This window comes from Mustela erminea, chromosome 8 (assembly GCF_009829155.1).
Source record: "Mustela erminea isolate mMusErm1 chromosome 8, mMusErm1.Pri, whole genome shotgun sequence".
Taxonomy (NCBI): Eukaryota; Metazoa; Chordata; class Mammalia; order Carnivora; family Mustelidae; genus Mustela; species Mustela erminea.
The window spans coordinates 62,557,481-62,577,094 of NC_045621.1; the positions used below are offsets into that span (position 1 = coordinate 62,557,481).

A 19,614-nucleotide genomic window follows, 5' to 3' on the forward strand; every position below is an offset into this window, starting at 1 on the left:
CTCCCCGCTGAGCAGAGAGCCCGACGTGGGGCTCTATCCCAGGACCCTGAGATCATGACCTGAGCCAAAGGCTGAGGCTTTAACCCACTGAGCCACCTAGGCACCCCTGTGTTCTTTTATTATAGTCTCTAGAAAAAGACAGATCTAGAGGCTTACTAGGCTTAGCTCAGATTATGGCAAGAATATATTGTATGTGGTGTTTTATGTCTCCCATCCCATAACTTCAGGAAACACATAATGTGTGGTAGTCAGAGAGGTACAATTTTATGTGTATGATAATTTTATGGTCTATCTCCCCATTAGACCATTACCTATAGATAGATGCTATATTTGTATTTATTAACCTTTTAAAATCTCCAAAGCTTAGTATAATGCCTAGCATATAGTAGATTGTCAATAATGTTTTATTTGATTAGATAGATGAGCTATAAGGATATCATTTTAGATGGGAAAATGTTTTTAAAAATATTTATATTCTTACAGTTGTGTATATCTGATTCTCTTCTTGAGGTTTGGACAGCGACTGGCAATTTTTTTTTTTTTAAGATTTTATTTATTTGACAGAGAGAGAGGGAAATCACAAGTAGGCAGAGAGGCAGGCAGACAGAGGAGGAACCAGGCTCCCCACTGAGCAGAGAGCCAGGATGCAGGGTTCAATCCCAGGACCCAGAAATCATCACCTGAGCCGAAGGCAGAGGCTTAACCCATAAGCCACCCAGGTGCCCCATGACTGGCAATTCTTAAGAAAGTTTCATCTGCCAACTGTGCAATTGATGGAATAATATAGTTTCAGCATTGAGCCTCCAGGAAAATAAAGTGGCAAAAAATGAAGTAAAGTGTTGAGAAATCAGACACCAATAAATACAGGTCAAACTTTCCAACAGAACTCTTCAATGAAGATAAAATTTGAAGATCATGAAGATGCTTATCATATGTGTGGAACATAGTTGACACTCAATAAACATTATATACTATTATTACTATTATTGTTATTATTATTTTAATTGCCCCGAAAAGGGGGATAGTGTCAAAGACTTAAGAGTTTTATGTTGATGGAGTATAATCCATTAGGTACTGCTGTGCCTTCTTGTGTTTCCTATAATTAGCAATTAACATTTTTTTTCAGTTGCTCAGTATACTCTAAGCACTGCCAACTGCTTTACAAGAATTTATTTCATTTGAATCTCGCATCAACATGAGACAGATACTACAATTATATACATCTTGCAGACAAAGAAGTTGAAGTTCAGAAAAGTTAACAGACTTGGCAAATATCATACATCTATTAAGTGGCTAAAACAGACTGAAATCTATATTTATCTGACTGCAAACTGTGCTTTTAGCCAATGTGATCTACTGCTTTCCTACAAGGTGAGAATATGAAGCATCTAAGTAATCTCCCAGTAATTCCAACATGAGAATTAGAATCTGATTAGTCTTAAATCAGATCAGTCACCTATAGGGTCCTCAAGTATGTTCCATTTTAAATTCTCTTTCCAGCATTTTCTTATGTATACATAAAAAAGGAAAAGAAAGTAAATCTTGTGAAAATGACCTTCGCTTTTACTTCCTAAAAAAGTTTTTCATGACAAAATGTTCTAGTGTTCTTCCAGGAAAAGAAATCCTTTACAATTGAAAGATTTTAATTAAAACCAGAAAGGCTTCATGTGACCCAAACCAGCCAAATGAATGGAGATATTAAGAAATTGGGAAGTAATACAAGTTCTTCCTAAGCAGAGTTAATAGGGCATCTCATCTTGGCATAAGAGAAGTATTGTGCTCTTGGATACATTTGTGTGTAGTCCTTGACATTTGAAAAACCACTTCAAAACAAATTACACATTTGAATACCATTCAGACCATAATCATTCAATCAGAAGGACCCCACATTCATTTCTAGAGACAGAAATCTTTTGTAATCTTTTCTGTGACTTCCTCATGGATGATATAATGGCTACACTCAATAGCTTCTTTTTATACATGTTTTCTTCATACTGTCTATAATTGCTTCTTGTTTCAGTGGTATGCATGTTATGAACCATGTAGACACAGTATCTATCAATAACTTGAATCTGGTATGATCTTACATTCTGTTCTTCAGTTCCCACATTTTTAGTAGAACTACTTTTCTAGAGCGTCTTTATTGATGATGACTTAATAGTTTTATATAGAGAGAAGTTAACATTTTACCCCCTTTTGACCCAGAAGTTACCTTTGATATTAATAAATCTCTTAGCCAGCCTTATTACGCATTCTACTTAGTGCCAGAGTGTATCTTAGCTCTTAACTTTTCCCCATCTCTTTTTACCCTCTTCATATGACAGGGTGTTAGTATAGCTCTTTTCTATCCTTTGTCTGCTCCCTGAATCTGCCCTTTTGCCATCAAGTTGTTTCTTTTTTTTCCAGTGTAGACAACCTTTATAAGCAGGTGTTGAGAGTGCAAAATCGTAACAAATCTAAAAGAATGGAAAAGGAGGCAGGGTATGACACCTCCTCCCAAGTGAAGTCCTGTAACTAAGCCACTCCAGTCAAGGAGAATTCAACTTGACCATGGCCACTTTGGGCCCAGAGCTCTCCAAAGACCAAGCTCCCAGGCAAAAGGGTCCTTACAATGCAGGGGAAGGGAGCAACACCTGGAAGAGGCAAGGAATGTATCCTACCCCAGGCCACTTGACTCCTGCCCACCATATACCTCAACAGCTCCAGCTAGGGGTGTTAGGAAACTAAGCTAAACCTCTTCCTCCCCAGTGGAGAAAGAAGTCTGAGATTGAATATAAGAAAGCTACTTGTGGTTGCTTTCCTGGGTCCTCTTCCCTTAGTACACTTACGGCACAATTTTGATTTTTTAAAGATAATTTCTACAACTTCTTTAATGTTACTTCTGTCAATACTTTTAGATTCATAGACTGAATCTTTTGCTATAGAGCTAAAAATCTGAAAATAAACTCAAAAGCCACATTAAATAATTGAAAATTAGAGTTAAACTTATTAAGTTTTACTATCGTGGATTTGGTTATTCCATGGATAAAATAATTCTTTATATCAAGATGTATAGTGCATTTCCTCCTGAAAGAGCTAGAAAGCCAGTGAGTACATTTGTTTGCTCTTTTTACAATTTCAGTACTGTAATTTTTATCTATGATTTTAGTACTTCATGATTTCTAAATTATGGAAGACAGTATCACTTTTGAGTTGAATACTGAAATTTTCCAGTTAATTCTGATGAACTATCAGACGCAAGTTTGGATTAATAAACTAAACCTGCATTCAGAGAAGTCAAATTTGAAAAATAATATATCCATCATTTATCAGCAGTAGTAATATACATTTTGGAACAAAAATTTATCTGTCTTAAAGAAATATTTAAAGCTCTTGGTCACTCTTGCCATGGTGCACTGAAGAAACAATGTTTTGTAGCAAAAGTGAGCCCACTTATCAAGATCATGGGGTAATATTTTTACCATGTACAACACACAGTACTGAGCACCATTAGAAAGCAATATACTCCAAGATCTTGAGGAAATAGCTCAAATTCTTTGATTCTATGAAGCATTAAGAAAAATTCATACCTCAACTGCTTTGTCTCCTTCTTGAAGTTCTTTTGAAGTCTGCTGAAATTTTGGCTCAATCTTCTTAGTTTTTTCAGCAGCTTTCCGCTTTTCTTCTTCATAGGACATAGCAAGTATGCCCAAGAACAAACTTGCTATGTAAAAAGCAAACCAAAAGCTTATCACAACAAAAAATATCATGTAGACCTTCCCAGAAGCATAAAGGATCTAAGAAGAGTTGGAAAACAAGACAAAAGAGGAAAATGTTATTTGTCTTCCTATAATTTCCTATTTTAAAATGAAAAAATCACATTTTGTTAATGAAAATAATTTAGTTGTATGTGGAATGTAATCACAGGACAGTTTTACTGGCTCTACTTGGAGAAATAAGAGAAAAGCCCTTCAATTTTAGATATATATAAGGTACAAAATGCATGGTACAAAAATCAAAGAATTTAGTAATTGAATTAAATTAGAGTGAGCATCTGGCTTTTAGGTCTTCACTAACAAAGAAACATATTGGAAGGAAAGAATTGTCATTTCTCAATTAAGAAAGCTGGACAGTCTAAAGTAAAGACTATTTCCTTTACAGTAGAATCTTTAAATATATGAAGCTTAATAAAAGTCAGAGAACGAAGGTTTAGAGATTAGTTTCATCTTCTCATTACTCTATGAAAAACATCATAACAAGGGACAAGCTTAGATCTATTCAAAGAGGTGGGAAACAAAAATTTTCTATATCAGAGTATCTGCTTTGGTGAAGAACATTCAGACAAATCACATGAGAAGGTCATATAATTCACTTATTAAAGTCATTTATGGATAGAAAAAAACAAAGATTTTAGATTCAAAACTAAGCATTGACTAGCTTTTATTTCATAATAATTACCTAAGATAGATGAGAGAATTTAAAATTTTAAAAATTATAAGTAATTGGTACAGTCCACTATGTAAGTAATACAGACCACTGATTTATTATTGTTGACTATAAGTATATAAACAAAATCCAAAAAAACCCAGATGAGGTTAGTGTTAATTTTTATGCATCCACTTGAATCAATAGATAAGTATTATTTACAGAAAATATTATATTGATACAACAAAGTTAAAAATGTTTTACAGGTTAATAAGTTCTAACATTTAATCAAAAATAATTTATTAACCTATATTTATCATTATAAGCATTTTTAATAAACCTTATTTCTTAAAGAGTCACCTATTTAGGATTTGGTTAAATAGTTTTCCCACAGAACTAGCTATCATCTACAGTAGTAGATTCAAGAATGAACACCATGGGATACACTGCAGGCCTTGCACATTAATAAATACTTTGCTTAGGGTGCCTGGGTGGCTCAGTGGGTTAAGCCTCTGCCTTCAGCTCAGGTCATGATCTCAGTGTCCTGGGATTGAGCCCCGCATTGGGCTCTCTGCTCAGCGGGGAGCCTGCTTCCCCCTCTCTCTCTGCCTGCCTCTCTGCCTATTTGTGATCTCTCTGTCAAGTGAATAAATAAAATCTTATGGACTCTGAAAAACAATCTGAGGGTTTTGAAGGGACGGGGGGTGGGTGGTTGGGGTACCAGGTGGTGGGTATTATAGAGGGCACGGATTGCATGGAGCACGGGGTGTGGTGCAAAAATAATGAATACTGTTATGCTGGAAATTAAAAAAAAAAAAAAAGAAAAAAAAGAAAAATAAATAAATAAATACTTTGCTTATTGTATCATTAATTCTGTGTAGCACATTTATGTGGTATTTACTATTTCCAATATACAGAAGAAAGATGAAAATTGGGCAAAATGACATGTCAAAACTCTCACAGCATTGGAGAAAGGCCTGAATCCAAAACTTTTGCTCTTTCTAGTATATGAAACTGGCTGGAGGATAAAAGTATACACTTTTATTATGATGGAAAAGTATACACATTCTAGTTCTAGTATATTTTAGTTTCAAATTGGGATAATTATGGCACCCAAAGCCTAGGAGTGTTACGAAAAGTAAATGAAATAGTGCACGTGAAGATGCATTTAGCCTCTGGCAAATATGCAGTGAAGGTTATCTATTGTTAGAAATAACATTTTGTTTATGTCCATTAGGACTGATATTTTGTTTTGTTCATTTCTGTACCCTGGGTGTATCAAAGAGTGCTTGGATCAAATAAATATTTGTTGAATGAATAGAGAATTGTATTCTCTAAAACATAGACTACACTCTTTGGGAATAATTGCTGAATTTCCCTAGCCGTGGTCAGTTCAGTGTGGGGCAATGCTGAGAGCACAAATCCAGTCCAAATCAAAGAAAACCATCTCTACACACTAGTCAATAACAAGAGTGCAATACTGATGAAAGTCCCATGTGGACTCCACCAGGGCACTCCCACACTGATGTTTCATTTCACTAGCAGTGGGAAAGGATTTCCTTTAAACCAATCCTAACAAGAAAATTAGCTAACGTACTTTGAGGGCTGTAACCCCAAAAACAGAAAACATTATATAAAGTGATACGATCTATAAATACTCATATTTTTGCTTATTAAAATTTCATTAAGCATTTCTATGTGTTTGATACTGAGGATAGAACAATTAAATTGAGATAAAAAGAACCCTTCTCAGGTAGCGTATCTACTAGTGGGAGAAACTACTGAACAAGCAATTAAAGTAACCACAATCAGGGAGGCCTGGGGGCTCAGTCCATTAGGCATCTGACTCTTGATTTCAGCTCAGGTAATGATCTCAGGCTTGAGCCCTCAAGGTTCAAGCCCCATGTGGACCTCCATGCTGGGTACGGAGACTGCTTAGGATTCTCTCTCTCTCTGTCCCTCCCCTTGTCCTCTCAGGTACATGTGTGCATCCACTCACTCTCTCTCTCTCTCTCTCTCAAAAATAAACAAACAAATAAAATAACCACAATTAGAGGCAGTTGTACAGTTACATGGTATTTTGGTGTAGGACTTGCCTAGCTATGAAAGGAGAGTTGGGGGAAAAGCTCAAGATTTCTTCTGGGTTTAAGGTATGAATTTGAGGTATGAGACTGAAGGTAGAATGAAACTTGAATTTAGGCTTAGGGTACAACATACATTGAAACAAGAAATTATGGGAAAAGCTCACTTAGGAAACAGAAAGCCTCTTCTATACTCAAATAAAGCAGAATATATATTGGAATATTATTAGAAAATACATCTGGAGAAGTATGCAGAAACTAGATCTTTTTTTTTTAATATTTTATTTATTTATTTTACAGAGATCACAAGTAGGCAGAGAGACGCAGGCAGAGAGAGAGGGGTAAGCAGGCTCTCCGCAGAGCAGAGAGCCCGATTCAGGGCTCGATCCCAGGATCCTAGGATCATGACCTGAGCCAAAGGCAGAGGCTTTAACCCACTGAGCCACCCAGGTGCCCCCAGAAACTAGATTTTAAAGAGCACTATAGACCATCCATTTGGACTTTGAACTTCATCCTATGGGAATGCAGAACTTCTGAAGGATTTTAGAAGTAGGATAATGTGATAAGATGATTTTAGAAATAAGAAGTCCCTAGTGTTGTGGAAGAGGTACTGATACTTGTCAAAGTTTGGAAAATAACAATATAAATAAATATTCATGTTACAAAATCAGAAAAATATACTTTGCAATTTAAAAAGTCATTTTAATATTTTCATGTATTTCTTTTATAGAAGTATAATTGTACTGACTATTTACTTTACTTGACTTTTATTTAATAACATAACATGAACATTTGTGCTAAAAGTCCAATCATTATTAATGGCCTATAGAGGTTATTACACACACACACACACACCCCTCATAATTTATCTATCCAATCATAAAAAGTATGGAATGTATGTATATGTTTTAAAAAAAGAGAGTGTTCTCCTTCAACTATACATACTTTGAAAATTTAAAGTAATTTATTTTATCTAATATACTTTGATATTAACTATGTTGTTAAACTAACTTTGCATATTTCACTGTGATGAAAATTCTCTTAGAAAAACGAAGTCACCATTCTAATGTGTATTTTAACTTTCTAAGAAAATATGGCACATAAATCATCAGTTACAAAGAGAGACTCTCAGAATTTGGATTTCAAGTCTCAGAACAGCAAGCCTTCTGTTATAATCAGAGCAGGATTAAATATTAAAGGGGAATGAGAAGCAATAGAAGAATTGAAGTGAAATACACATTGTAGACATTAAATAAAAAATTTCTTGGGGTGCCTGGGTGGCTCAGTGGGTTAAAGTCTCTGCCTTCGGCTCAGGTCATGGTCTCAGAGTCCTCGGGTCGAGCCCCGCATCAGGCTCTCTGCTCAGCAGGGAGCCTGCTTCCTCCTCTCTCTCTCCCTGCTTCTCTGCGTACTTGTCATCTCTGTCTCTCAAACAAATAAAATCCTTAAAAAAAAAATTTAAAAAGTAAAAAAAATTTCTTAATACATGTTAATCTCATAGGTTAAAATTTTTTTTTTAAAGATTTTATTTATTTATTTGTCAGAGAGCGAGCGAGCGAGCTCAGGCAGACATAGTGGGGCAGAGGCAGAGGGAAAAGCAGGCTCCCTGCTGAGCAAGGAGTTCCATGTGGGACTCCATCTCAGGACGCTGGGATCATGACCTGAGCTGAAGGCAGCCGCTTAACCAACTGAGCCACCGAGGCGTCCCAGGTGCAAATTTTTTGACTGAAGAGGCAGTACTTACCAATGTTCTTTACTCAGTTAATATCAAATGTGTGATATCATACAGCAGAGCAGTGATCTCTAGAAGATACATGTGTTGTAACTTTGGAGAGGTTACCCAACCACTCTGATCTTAGCAGATACCGATAGGTCTTGCAGGATTGTTTCAAAGATTAAATATGATATACATAAAGGCACAGACTTGGGCACAGAGTTAGCATACAGTTTGACTTTCAGTAATTCTGACTCTCTTTTCTTCTGTCCTCAAATTCTTCTCCCCATAGAAATTTAATAAATTTTGGTACATCTTACCATTATTTTAGAAGGTAGGGACATGATATCATTTTTTGTGCCATGTAGATTCTGTTCTTACCTGATGATAAAGTGCTTCAGGGTAATCCTGCGTCATTAACCGAAACAGGGCAAGTAAGGCCCAGCCAAAAGTGTCAAAATTTGTGAAGCCATAATCAGGATTTGTGCCAGCTTTCACACACACATAGCCTTCAGGACATTGACTAAAGAAGACAAAGAGAAGAGAAATTGCTTACTCTTAAGTGACTTTTAGATTACAGGCCAAATCATAAATACAGAATATCCGCCTATGAATAATGAAGAGTTCTTTCTTCCACAGGGAACAGTCTAAACAAAGCCCAGTGAAAAAGCTGCAAATGAGGTAGATTTTAAGTTAATACAAGTGAACAGTGTTAATTAATCTAAAAGGAAAAGGGGTCTCACCAATGGTTTTTTGCCAAGCCTTGTTGAAGTTTTCTTTGCTATCAGCATCAAGATGAAAGCATACATAATGGGAATAACCGTCAGAAAACAAAGCTTCAGTCATTGAGGGTTTAATTTTCAAATGTCTCACCTTAAGGCTTAAGCCCTTGGGTCCCATTATTTAAGGGTGAGAAAACACTTCCACATTGATAAGTTATAATCAGCATTTGCACAATGGTAGAAAGATCAGATTAAAGATTTATCTTACTTCCTTTGATGGAGTCTTCGTACTTTATCTTCTGGGGGCTTGAATATTATGATTCGTTATTATAGTTGTGGCCACATAAATCATGCTTCCCTCCATCCATACCCTGTGTAGTTTCCTCCAATGTTATTCTGGCTTTGGCCATGTGACTTGTTTTGGACTTTTAATAGTTAACAAATGTGATGCAAAGAGAGGTTTAAAATGTATTTGTGCTGGGCAGCGTTGAGCAAGCGACAAAATGTCTAAATCAAGTGAATATATAAACTACATAATTCATGCTCCTTTACCCCCATATGACTTTTGTTAATCTGAGCCCTAAAGCCTAAGAAATGATATGGGTACCATATCATTTCCAGCTGATGGAAGTGACATAAGGAATTACAGGAAAGTGCTAGTACTGCTGAGAAGCACTGTATTTCTCTATATTTCTACTTTCTTTTCTCTTCATTGGAAATTATATGACAGTAAAACTTATCATATCATTGAATAGTTATTTATAAATACTATTTATAAGAGCAATAAACTTTTTATTAATGTAAATTTTGTCATAAAATATATACAAGCCATAAAATAAATGAAATAACAGCATATATTTCCTATTTCTTCTCTTCAAAGGCTTTTGGACCAAGAAAAGATTATATCATCTCTCTTGATAATTCCCACTAGCTCTGGGGTACACAGAAAACAAAAAATCAGATCCTTATTTAAGTCCCAGCCTTGCCATTTATTCACTTCATGACCTTGAATAAATCATTGAAGTAGTCTGTTTATTGCTTTTTCCTGTAAAATCAGGGTAATAGTATTCCGTGTTGTATATTTCTCAGCATGGTTTTAATGACAAAATGAGATAATGTAATCAAATGATAAACATCAGCCAAAGCATTAATCATTCAATAAATACTATGGATCTATGAAACTGACTGATACAAGAACATTAACACCACTTACCCAGCATCTGTTCTGTTGCCACAAAGGAGAGCATATCTTTCTCCTTCCAAATAATAAAAGTTTTCTGTTTCTGCAAAATAGGAAATTATATTCTGCTATCTAATTTTGAGTGAAGAGCATATCTGATATCCATTTAGATCTGCATAGAATATGAACATCTCTCTCTATACTGAAAAGGTAGGAATATATAGCCCACCCTTTCTTATCTACAAGATTGTCCTAACATGTGATGCACAGACCAAAAGATGTCTGGCAATCTACCTACTACACTGCCCCAAAAGAAACAAAACCCAGCATAAAAAGAGGAGAATCACTTTCAAAACTAGAGTTCTGGGAAGCAAATATTAACCAGTCACTTATGACCAGAACCCTGAAGGAAAATTCCCAAGACCAAAGTGAAAGCTGAGACCTTTTCTTCCAGGCTTTATTCCTAATGATCTTCCTTAACATGAGACCATATTTCTGTCTCTGCATTTAAAATCCATTCTCTTCCCATGTTGAAGCTTATTTTTCTATATTGAGCATCCAGTGCCAGTTACTCACCCTGGTGTCATTTAATCTAACCATAATCCCAACTAATCTGAATCATAGCCCATAGGATTTATTCAGGTATCCTTATCTGCTGTCATTCAATATGTAAATTGTGTATTTACAGATATGAACTACCAGGGTTGGGAACATACATGCTTAGAAGTATTGATTTTAGGTTCTGAACTCAAATCACAGCTCCAACACATGAGATCAGTCCTGAATGTATGTGTGTATATATAAAATTATATATATATACATATGTACACACACAAAACTGAATTACTACAATGCCAAATGATGTCACTTTAACTTTACCTAAAATAATGTTAGAAGTTTTTTTTTAAGATTTTATTTATTTATTTGACAGACAGAGATTACAAATAGGCAGAGAGGCAGGCAGAGAGAGAGGGAGAAGCAGGCTCCCCTTGGAGCAGAGAGCCCGATGTGAGGCTCGATCCCAGGACTCTGGGATCATGACCTGAGTGGAAGGCAGAGGCTTTAACCCACTGAGCCACCCAGGTGCCCCTAGAAGAAGTTTTAAATCATAGTTAGGAACCACTGGTCAAGCCTTTTAAATGGCAGTCAAAATCCAAATGAAATTCAACATTAGTAGTTGAGGACTGTCCCAAATATTGTTCTAAAATAAAAGGACTTTGACATGGCAATTAGGTTAAATAAAATTTTATAAATATAATATTTTCAGCAAGTTTTAACATGTTTTTAGAGGAAATGGAATGACTAAAATTGGACAAACTTAAAAAAGTGATTTCTTTATAATATAACTTACTCTTTAAGATGAAAAGAACCTGGATTTTTTTCCAGCAATAACTATTGGTATTCACTATATTGAACTATTTCATTATTGTGAAGTAGTAAAAATTGTTTATTTTTTATATAATTTGTATATTTTTTGTTGTAACTAAAGAAACCAAAGAGTATTTCAAGAGTATTTCAATTGGAATCTAAGATTTAACATCCATTTTCTGTTGCCCTCACCACTAGAATGAAGACCATGAGATAGACACACATAATAAGGAAATATTTCACATACTCATATACCAATAATTTTGTATTACTTGCAGCATAATGATATTATGGGGTAAAATAAGGAGTAAAATTCATTAAGATTTGTTTTGGAACTTATTATATCCAAATACAAATAAAATTAATGTAGGGGATTACATAAGATTTAACAACAATTTACTTTTATTGGTTTAAAAATATGCTTTTATATTTTTCTAAACCCTTTCAGAAAGACCTGATAATTTTAATATGAGTGAAAAATCCAGTAAGAGAGTATAACCCGGTGGAGAAGGAATGGATTTCAAAGCCAGATTGGGATGGTTAGAATCCTAGTTTTATCACTGAGTTGTTGTTGTTCCACTGGAACATTCACTGAATTTCTCTGAACTTCCATTTTTTCTGTTTGTAAGCAGGCTCATTCACTTCTCTGCAGGGTTACGGTGAAGATATGTGATCAGACATATGTGTTACTTATATATATATAGGAGCAAAGCAATATTTATTCTGGCATTATTACTATTTGCCTGAAGTATGTTTATTATTTACCAAAAGATAACTCAAAACATTTAAAATAGGCAGCAGTAACTGAAATCCAACAATAGTGAGAATTTCTATAATGTAGTCTATTTTTTATTTACAGGGTCATTTTAAAATTTCTGATGAGTAGACTTAAATTTATATTTTAAATAAACAACTTTATTGAAGAAAGGTAGTATTATGAGGATTTTATTTTGATAAAACTGCAAATAAGACTCTGGTTAGGGGCGCCTGGGTGGCTCAGTGGTTAAAGCCTTGCCTTCGGCTCACGTCATGATCCCAGCGTCCTGGGATCAAGCCTCACATTGGGCTCTCTGTTCAGCAGGGAGCCTGCCTCCTCCTCTCTCTCTGTCTGCCTCTCTGCCTACTTGTGATCTGTCAAAAAAAAAAAAAAAAAGACTCTGGTTATATTTATTTTTTAAAGGATAAAATTTGCAAAACTTAACAATTTCAAACTTGGGTCTTCCTCACTGAACTATCTGAAGATTGGAACTTTGAATTGCAATTCTGATAAATGAAACTGACCCAAATCAGCACAGGTTTCCTCCGCCATCCAAAAGTAGAACATTCCTAATGAAACCTTTTGTGAAGGGAAAGGCATAAGGCAAAGAAGTAATTATCATTAGTTTATAGGGAAAAAATTTGTGGGCATTCCCAGGCCCCAAATATAACCTCTCTTCAGCTTTTCTGATACATTAGGACACATCTTGCTAATAGACAAAGCACAGGTTTGTCTCAATTTAAAGCTATGTTGGCTTGATGCTGGGAGGCTGCGCGTGATTCCAGGAGAAGGCGCTCTGGTGGTGCTGTTCTCCCTGTGGGGATGCAGGCTACCTTTATAATGGCTTGCTGCAAAGCAAACCCTGAATGCTATTTTTACTCTTAGTCTTTTTCGTAAAAGCAAAAATCATCTTCAGATTTCCTTTGGTTACTGAAAACAAGTACTCATGCAGGTCTTTGGTAAAAGCTAAGTGGCAACATGTGAACTTTCAAAAAGCATGTAAACTTGAGCATAGTTAGAGCATTTGCAAGTTCGTTCCGAAGTTGAGTGTTCAACACTGCTGTGAAGTCTGCTCTGTTGCAGAGAAAAATTTTAACTTTTTTGACATAGATGGCAAGTGATTCTTACCTCGCATATAATATGGATTTTCAGTTCTGTTGTGCAGGGTTGAAGTTTCGTTTTCTTGGGGCCATCGCAAACACTTATGCTTCAGGTTGCCCATGAAGAGCCCCATCCCAATTAAAGAAAATACAGTCAGAAAAAACAGAGTTAGGGAAATGACCCCAGTAAGTTTCTTCAAGCAGTGGATGAGGATCCCTGTGAAAGACTTCAGACCTAAAAAGAAAAAAGTTTGTTTTTGATAAAGTAAAATATCTTAGTAAAGCAGCTGTTAGCACAATTCCTCCATGGTAAATGCATACTCGGCTGAAATCAACAGCTTGTGTTTCCTAATCTAAATCATCCATTATCTACATCTAATAAGTAAAATGAATAAAAAATAAATAAAAATATGAACTTTAAGGTTTCTATATTATTGCTAGCTTATTACACTTGTTAAAATAATCCAGGCACAAATTTTAAAATTAATTATTTGTTTTTCTTTGCTATAAAGAACAAGACTTTTCTCTTGGTTACTGCTTTTCATACCAACCACCACCGTATATAAGCATAAGTATAGAGTTATAAATCAAAATAGGTTGCAAATGTTGTTGAAACAAGAAATAGTTTGAAATAGCAGTATTTTATACTATTCTTTCACTAACTTTTTAAGAATTCAATTTTTGGAGCTGATTAAACAAAACATGTACAAATTTGAATTAAGAATGAGAATAACACACAACTGTGGTATCTGCAGACTGTATTTACATTAGAACATTTACTAATTGAGAATTCAGCCTTAAAGCTGTCTTTTTACTTCAGGAACTAATTTTTTTATTTATTAAATAAAACCTGCTCAAGAAATCCTCATGCACTGCTCGTGAAAATGTAAATTGGTGCAGCTACTGTAGAACACAGGATGGAGGTTCCTCAAAAAATTAAAAATAGAATTACCATAAAATGCAGTAATTACACTCTTGGGTATTTATCCAAAGAAAAGATTTATCCAAAAAGATATATGCACCCCTATGTTAGTTGCAGCATTTTTTACAACAGCCAATATATGGAAGCAACCTAAGTGTCCACTCACAGATGAATGAATAAAGAAATGTCATTTACATATGTAATAGGATATAATTCATACATAAAAAAGAACAAAGTTTTACCATTTGCGACAACATGGATCTAGAGTATATTGTGCTAAGTGAAGTAAGTCAGACAGACATAGACAAATGCCATATGATTTCATTTATATGTAGGATCTAAAAAGTAAACCAATGAACAAACAAAAAGATCATAAACAGCATCATAAATAAAGAACAAATTGGTGGTTGCCAGAGCAGAGTCATGGACAAAACGAGTGAAGGGCAGTGAGAGGTACAGACTTCCAGTACTGGAAAGAATAAGTCATGGGATGAAAGGTACAGCATGGGGGATAGTCAGTGGTATTGTAAGAGCATTGCATGTTGATAGTGTTAGTTACACTTGTGAGCATGGCAAAACAGACAGACGGGTAGAATCACCTAAAATTAATGTAACATTGGGTGTCAATGGCAATTCAATGTTTTTTAAAAGCTCAATTCTGGAAACATAAAAAAAAGAAACAAACAACAAAAATAATGTAAATAATGTAACTTCATCAGTAAAACTAGTATTAACCTTTCCTCCTTCCTTCTCTTTCTTCCCTTGCTCTTCTTATTTGTTGGTCTGTTTATATTTAGGATCCTAATAACTGTTCAGCTTAACAGTGGATAAGAATGTACTAATGCTGTGATTCTGTCAATATTACTATGCTTCTGTTTTAGTATCTTTAAAATGTGGCTAATAATACCCGCTTCATATATTATTGTGAGAACTGAAAATCTTTTTTTTTTTTTTAAGTTTTTAAGTGTGTGGGGTCCAAACTCACAATTCTGAGATCAAGACCTGAGGTGAGTCAAGAGGCAGATGCTTGACTGACTGAGCCACCTAGGTGCCCTGAGAATCTATTTTTCAGTGACCTCCTCCGATGATTGGCTTTTTTGAGTACATTAAAATAAGGTTGAAATAAAGCTATTCCTGTAGTTAAAGAAATGTGATATCTAGATAAATATATAAATTTAATTGCTATCATATGGAAATACTTGTTTATAGCTTATTTTGCCACTTGGAGTTATACTATTTATTTTATTTTGTTATATCCAAGTCTTTTTTTAAAATATTACATTAAAAATAGAATTTCTGTATCATATTATATGTATTGATACATTTATGTTCAATTTGTTTTTAAGAGATGTTGAACCAATATATAAACTAAAGATATAAATACACAGTCAAGCCTTCATTAAAACTGGGATATTTAAAAAACTTTGTTGCCAATTTATTAGAAGAAAAATGGGATCACTTTACTTTGTAGTTTCTATGATTATTATAATGAACTTCAAAACATGTATATTTTATATGTACTTGTCATTTGGCAACTGTCATGAGTTCTTCTATATTTTTTTAATTGAAGTATAATTAACACACAGTGTTATATTAGTTTTAGTTCTCTGTAAATTTTTGTCTATTGAAAAGTTTTTTCACAATGTTTTGCTAGAATTATTATTTTTAAATATTTATTTATTTATGTGAGAGAAGGAGAGAGAGTGTGTGTGTAAACTGCTGGGGAGGAGCAGGGGACAGGGAGAGAATCTCAAGCAGACTCCCCACTGAGCTTGGAGCCAGATGCATGTGGGGCTCTATCTCACGTTCATGAGATCATGACCTGGGCTGAAATCAAGAGTTGGATGCTTAAAAGACTGAGCCACCCAGCTACCCCTATTGGAATTGTTTTAGAACAATTCTTAAATAAAAATATATGCATGTGAAAATGTGATATACATACACACACCTATATATAGACATACATACACACATAATCAAGCTCCCATTCTTTTTATTTTTAAGCTTTCATTTTGCTTTAGTTTAGGTATATCTTTTGTGGAGTTTGATTTACTTAAGATTTAATATTAAAGTTATACATCTTGACAGAAAAATTTAATCCAATTGTATTTATTTTCATAAACTGCCTTTATTTTTGGATATGACTTTACCATTTTGTTTTTTGATTTATATATTTCCCTTATGTGTCTTATCTTTTAAAAATAAACTTTACTTTTTCTCCTTTTTCCTCTAGTATTTAAGGTAAAATATATTTTGAGAAATGTATCAAACTTAAGTTCTTATTGGAACAAACTTGTAACCTCTATAGCAAAAATAAAACTTTATGTACTATAGGCGCAGCAGCGAACATTGTCTTCTGCGCCGGCTCCTCCAAGCGGGTTCTCTCGGGGCACAATGGCAACTCTTAAGGAAAAACTGATTGCACCAGTTGCAGAAGAAGATGCAGCCGTCCCAAACAATAAGATTACTGTAGTGGGTGTTGGACAAGTTGGTATGGCCTGTGCCATCAGCATTCTGGGAAAGTCCCTGGCTGATGAACTTGCCCTTGTGGATGTTTTGGAAGATAAACTCAAAGGAGAAATGATGGATCTGCAGCATGGGAGCTTATTTCTTCAGACACCTAAAATAGTGGCAGATAAAGATTACTCTGTGACTACCAATTCTAAGATTGTGGTGGTGACTGCGGGAGTCCGCCAGCAGGAGGGAGAGAGCCGGCTCAATCTGGTGCAGAGGAATGTTAATGTCTTCAAATTCATTATTCCGCAGATAGTCAAGTACAGTCCTGATTGTATCATAATTGTGGTTTCCAACCCAGTGGATATTCTCACATACGTTACCTGGAAACTAAGTGGACTACCCAAGCACCGTGTGATCAGAAGTGGGTGTAATCTGGATTCTGCAAGATTTCGCTATCTTATGGCTGAAAAACTTGGCATTCATCCCAGCAGCTGCCATGGATGGATTTTGGGAGAACATGGTGATTCAAGTGTGGCTGTGTGGAGTGGAGTGAATGTGGCAGGCATTTCTCTTCAGGAACTGAATCCAGATATGGGAACAGACAACGACAGTGAAAATTGGAAGGAAGTGCATAAAATGGTGGTGGAAAGTGCCTATGAAGTCATCAAGCTAAAAGGATATACCAACTGGGCTATTGGATTAAGTGTGGCTGATCTCATTGAATCCATGTTGAAAAATCTATCCAGGATTCATCCAGTGTCAACAATGGTGAAGGGGATGTATGGCATTGAGAACGAAGTCTTCCTGAGCCTTCCTTGTATCCTGAACGCTCGGGGCTTAACCAGTGTGATCAACCAGAAGCTGAAAGATGATGAAGTTGCTCAGCTCAAGAAAAGTGCAGATACCTTGTGGGACATCCAGAAGGACCTAAAAGATCTGTGACTCCTGGCTTCTAGGCTGTAGAAATTTAAAACTGCAATGTGATTAACTGTGAGCCGTTAGTTTTCATCCATATACATGGATCGCAGTTTGCTTTTATCTTCCTAAATATGTGAATCTGGGCTCACAGAATCAAGCCCGTGCTTGGTTCAATGCTTGCAATATGAGCCCTTGAACAAATAAAATTAACTATTGTAGTTAAAAAAACAACAACAACAAAAAAAAAACTTTATGTACTATAGTTCCACAATGTAAGATAAAGAAATAACCACATTTACTTTCTCACATCTCTCTATTCCCCCTTCTCAGTTTTTGTTAATATAATTTAGTACTTCTGACCAAGTAAAGGGCTCAATTTGTGTATTTTCCATTACATATTATTTTTCATAATTTACAGGAAAGGTTAACATTCAAATCCTTACAATGGCTTGTCAGGAAACACAAATTCATGCAAAAGGGGAGCAGAGGGGACCTGGATGAATATGCCTGACTTAAAGGAGTAGCTGTTCCTCAACTACAGCTGGTAGTTATCATGCAAGAATGCTGGGTGGCTCAGTGGGTTAAAGCCTCTGCCTTTGGCTCTGGTCATGATCTCAGGGTCCTGGGATCAAGCCCCGCATCAGGCTCTCTGCTCAGCAGGGAGCCTGCTTCCTCCTCTCTCTCTCTGCCTGCCTCTCTGCCTACTTGTAATCGCTGTCTGTCAAATAAATAAATAAAATCTTAATAAATAAATAAATAAATAAACAAACAAAATCTAAAAAAAAAAAAAGAATGCTGGTGGGTAGATGTGAGAATTCATCCAAATTAATTTAGATTTTAATGTTAAAAATCACTAGTTTTCTAAAACAATTTTGTTATCTATTTCAAAGTTTTCTGAAACACAAAACATGCTTCTAGTTTAGGAATGTCTGTTATTAATTTGGGTTGTAATATTTGCATTCTGTTTTGCATACTATCAGTAATTTGGAATTCATTCTGTGTTGAAATGATTTCAGAGTTCACTATGATTAGTTCTGATATTAAATCTTCCCATTGTTGAGTATTTTTTTTCATACCAGTTGTTCAGGAGAGATACATACATAAAACTTCAGAACTCTTGCTTGGCTGTGAATATCTTCCTATCAGCTTCACATCTAGATGACAGACAGGTATAGAACACTAGTGTCATAATCTTCCTGCCTACACCTTGCCCAAGCTCAAATTCCACTGCCTATTCATTTTCAGTATTATCAAAAGGTCTAAAAATAACCTTTTCATAGGTAATTTTTCATTGTCTTTTCATAGGATTTTTATAATATACTTATTTTTTAAAGCTTCAATTTAAAAAAATGTTATAATATATCTAAGTGTATCTTTTAGTTTTTTTGTCTACTATAAAATGAACCTTCTCCATTTGTGACAAAAATCTCAAGTTAAAATTTTTTTTTAAATGTTCTAGTGTATTTTTGAATGATTTATCTTTTACATTTATTCTGGTCTCTTTTTTGGGGTCACCAACTATCCATAAGGTGGAACTTAGTTTTCTCTTTTTCTATAACCCATCCATTTTTGTTCTATTGTATTAATATAGAATTTCTCTAGTTTCTCCTTACACAACTGTTTTTTTTTTTTACTATGCCAAATACTAAAGAGATAGTACCATATTTTAATGCATCTATTACCATAAAATACTCAACAAGGTTAATATAAATTTTTAAAATATTTATTTATTTATTTTTGTTTTAGAAAGAGAAAGAGAGAGAGCAGCAGGGGGAGGGGCAGAGGGAGAGGGAGAAGCTCAAATAGACTCCCCGCAGAGCACGGAGCTCATGATCCTTAGATCCTTAGATCATCCTGAGCTAAAACCAAGAGTCAGATGCTTAACTGACCACATCACACAGTTGTCCTGGGTATTAACACTTTTTTTGCCTAATAAGTACTTTTGTCTATTTTATTATATCATTTTCACCTTTTGCTTAGGTCCAGGTTTT

At 35.0% G+C, this 19,614-nt stretch overlaps 2 protein-coding genes across 6 annotated transcripts in view; one reads left to right on the forward strand and one right to left on the reverse strand.

The window, feature by feature from the left end:
• The window catches only part of SCN7A (sodium voltage-gated channel alpha subunit 7), a 93,759-nt gene that overhangs the window by 45,445 nt on the left and 28,700 nt on the right, over window positions 1-19,614 (reverse strand). For all 5 annotated transcript variants that reach the window (XM_032355842.1, XM_032355839.1, XM_032355841.1 and 2 more), the window contains exons 7-10: window positions 13,355-13,561; window positions 10,135-10,204; window positions 8,581-8,722; window positions 3,570-3,776 (exon numbers count right to left, since the gene is read on the reverse strand). In XM_032355842.1, the coding sequence (XP_032211733.1) occupies window positions 3,570-3,776; window positions 8,581-8,722; window positions 10,135-10,204; window positions 13,355-13,561 (626 nt within the window). The remainder of the gene's footprint in view (window positions 1-3,569; window positions 3,777-8,580; window positions 8,723-10,134; window positions 10,205-13,354; window positions 13,562-19,614) is intronic.
• Window positions 16,587-17,771, forward strand: LOC116597721 (L-lactate dehydrogenase B chain-like). Its single transcript, XM_032355843.1, has one exon. The coding sequence runs from the start codon at window positions 16,643-16,645 to the stop codon at window positions 17,645-17,647; it is 1,005 nt and encodes a 334-aa protein (XP_032211734.1). The 5' UTR covers window positions 16,587-16,642; the 3' UTR covers window positions 17,648-17,771.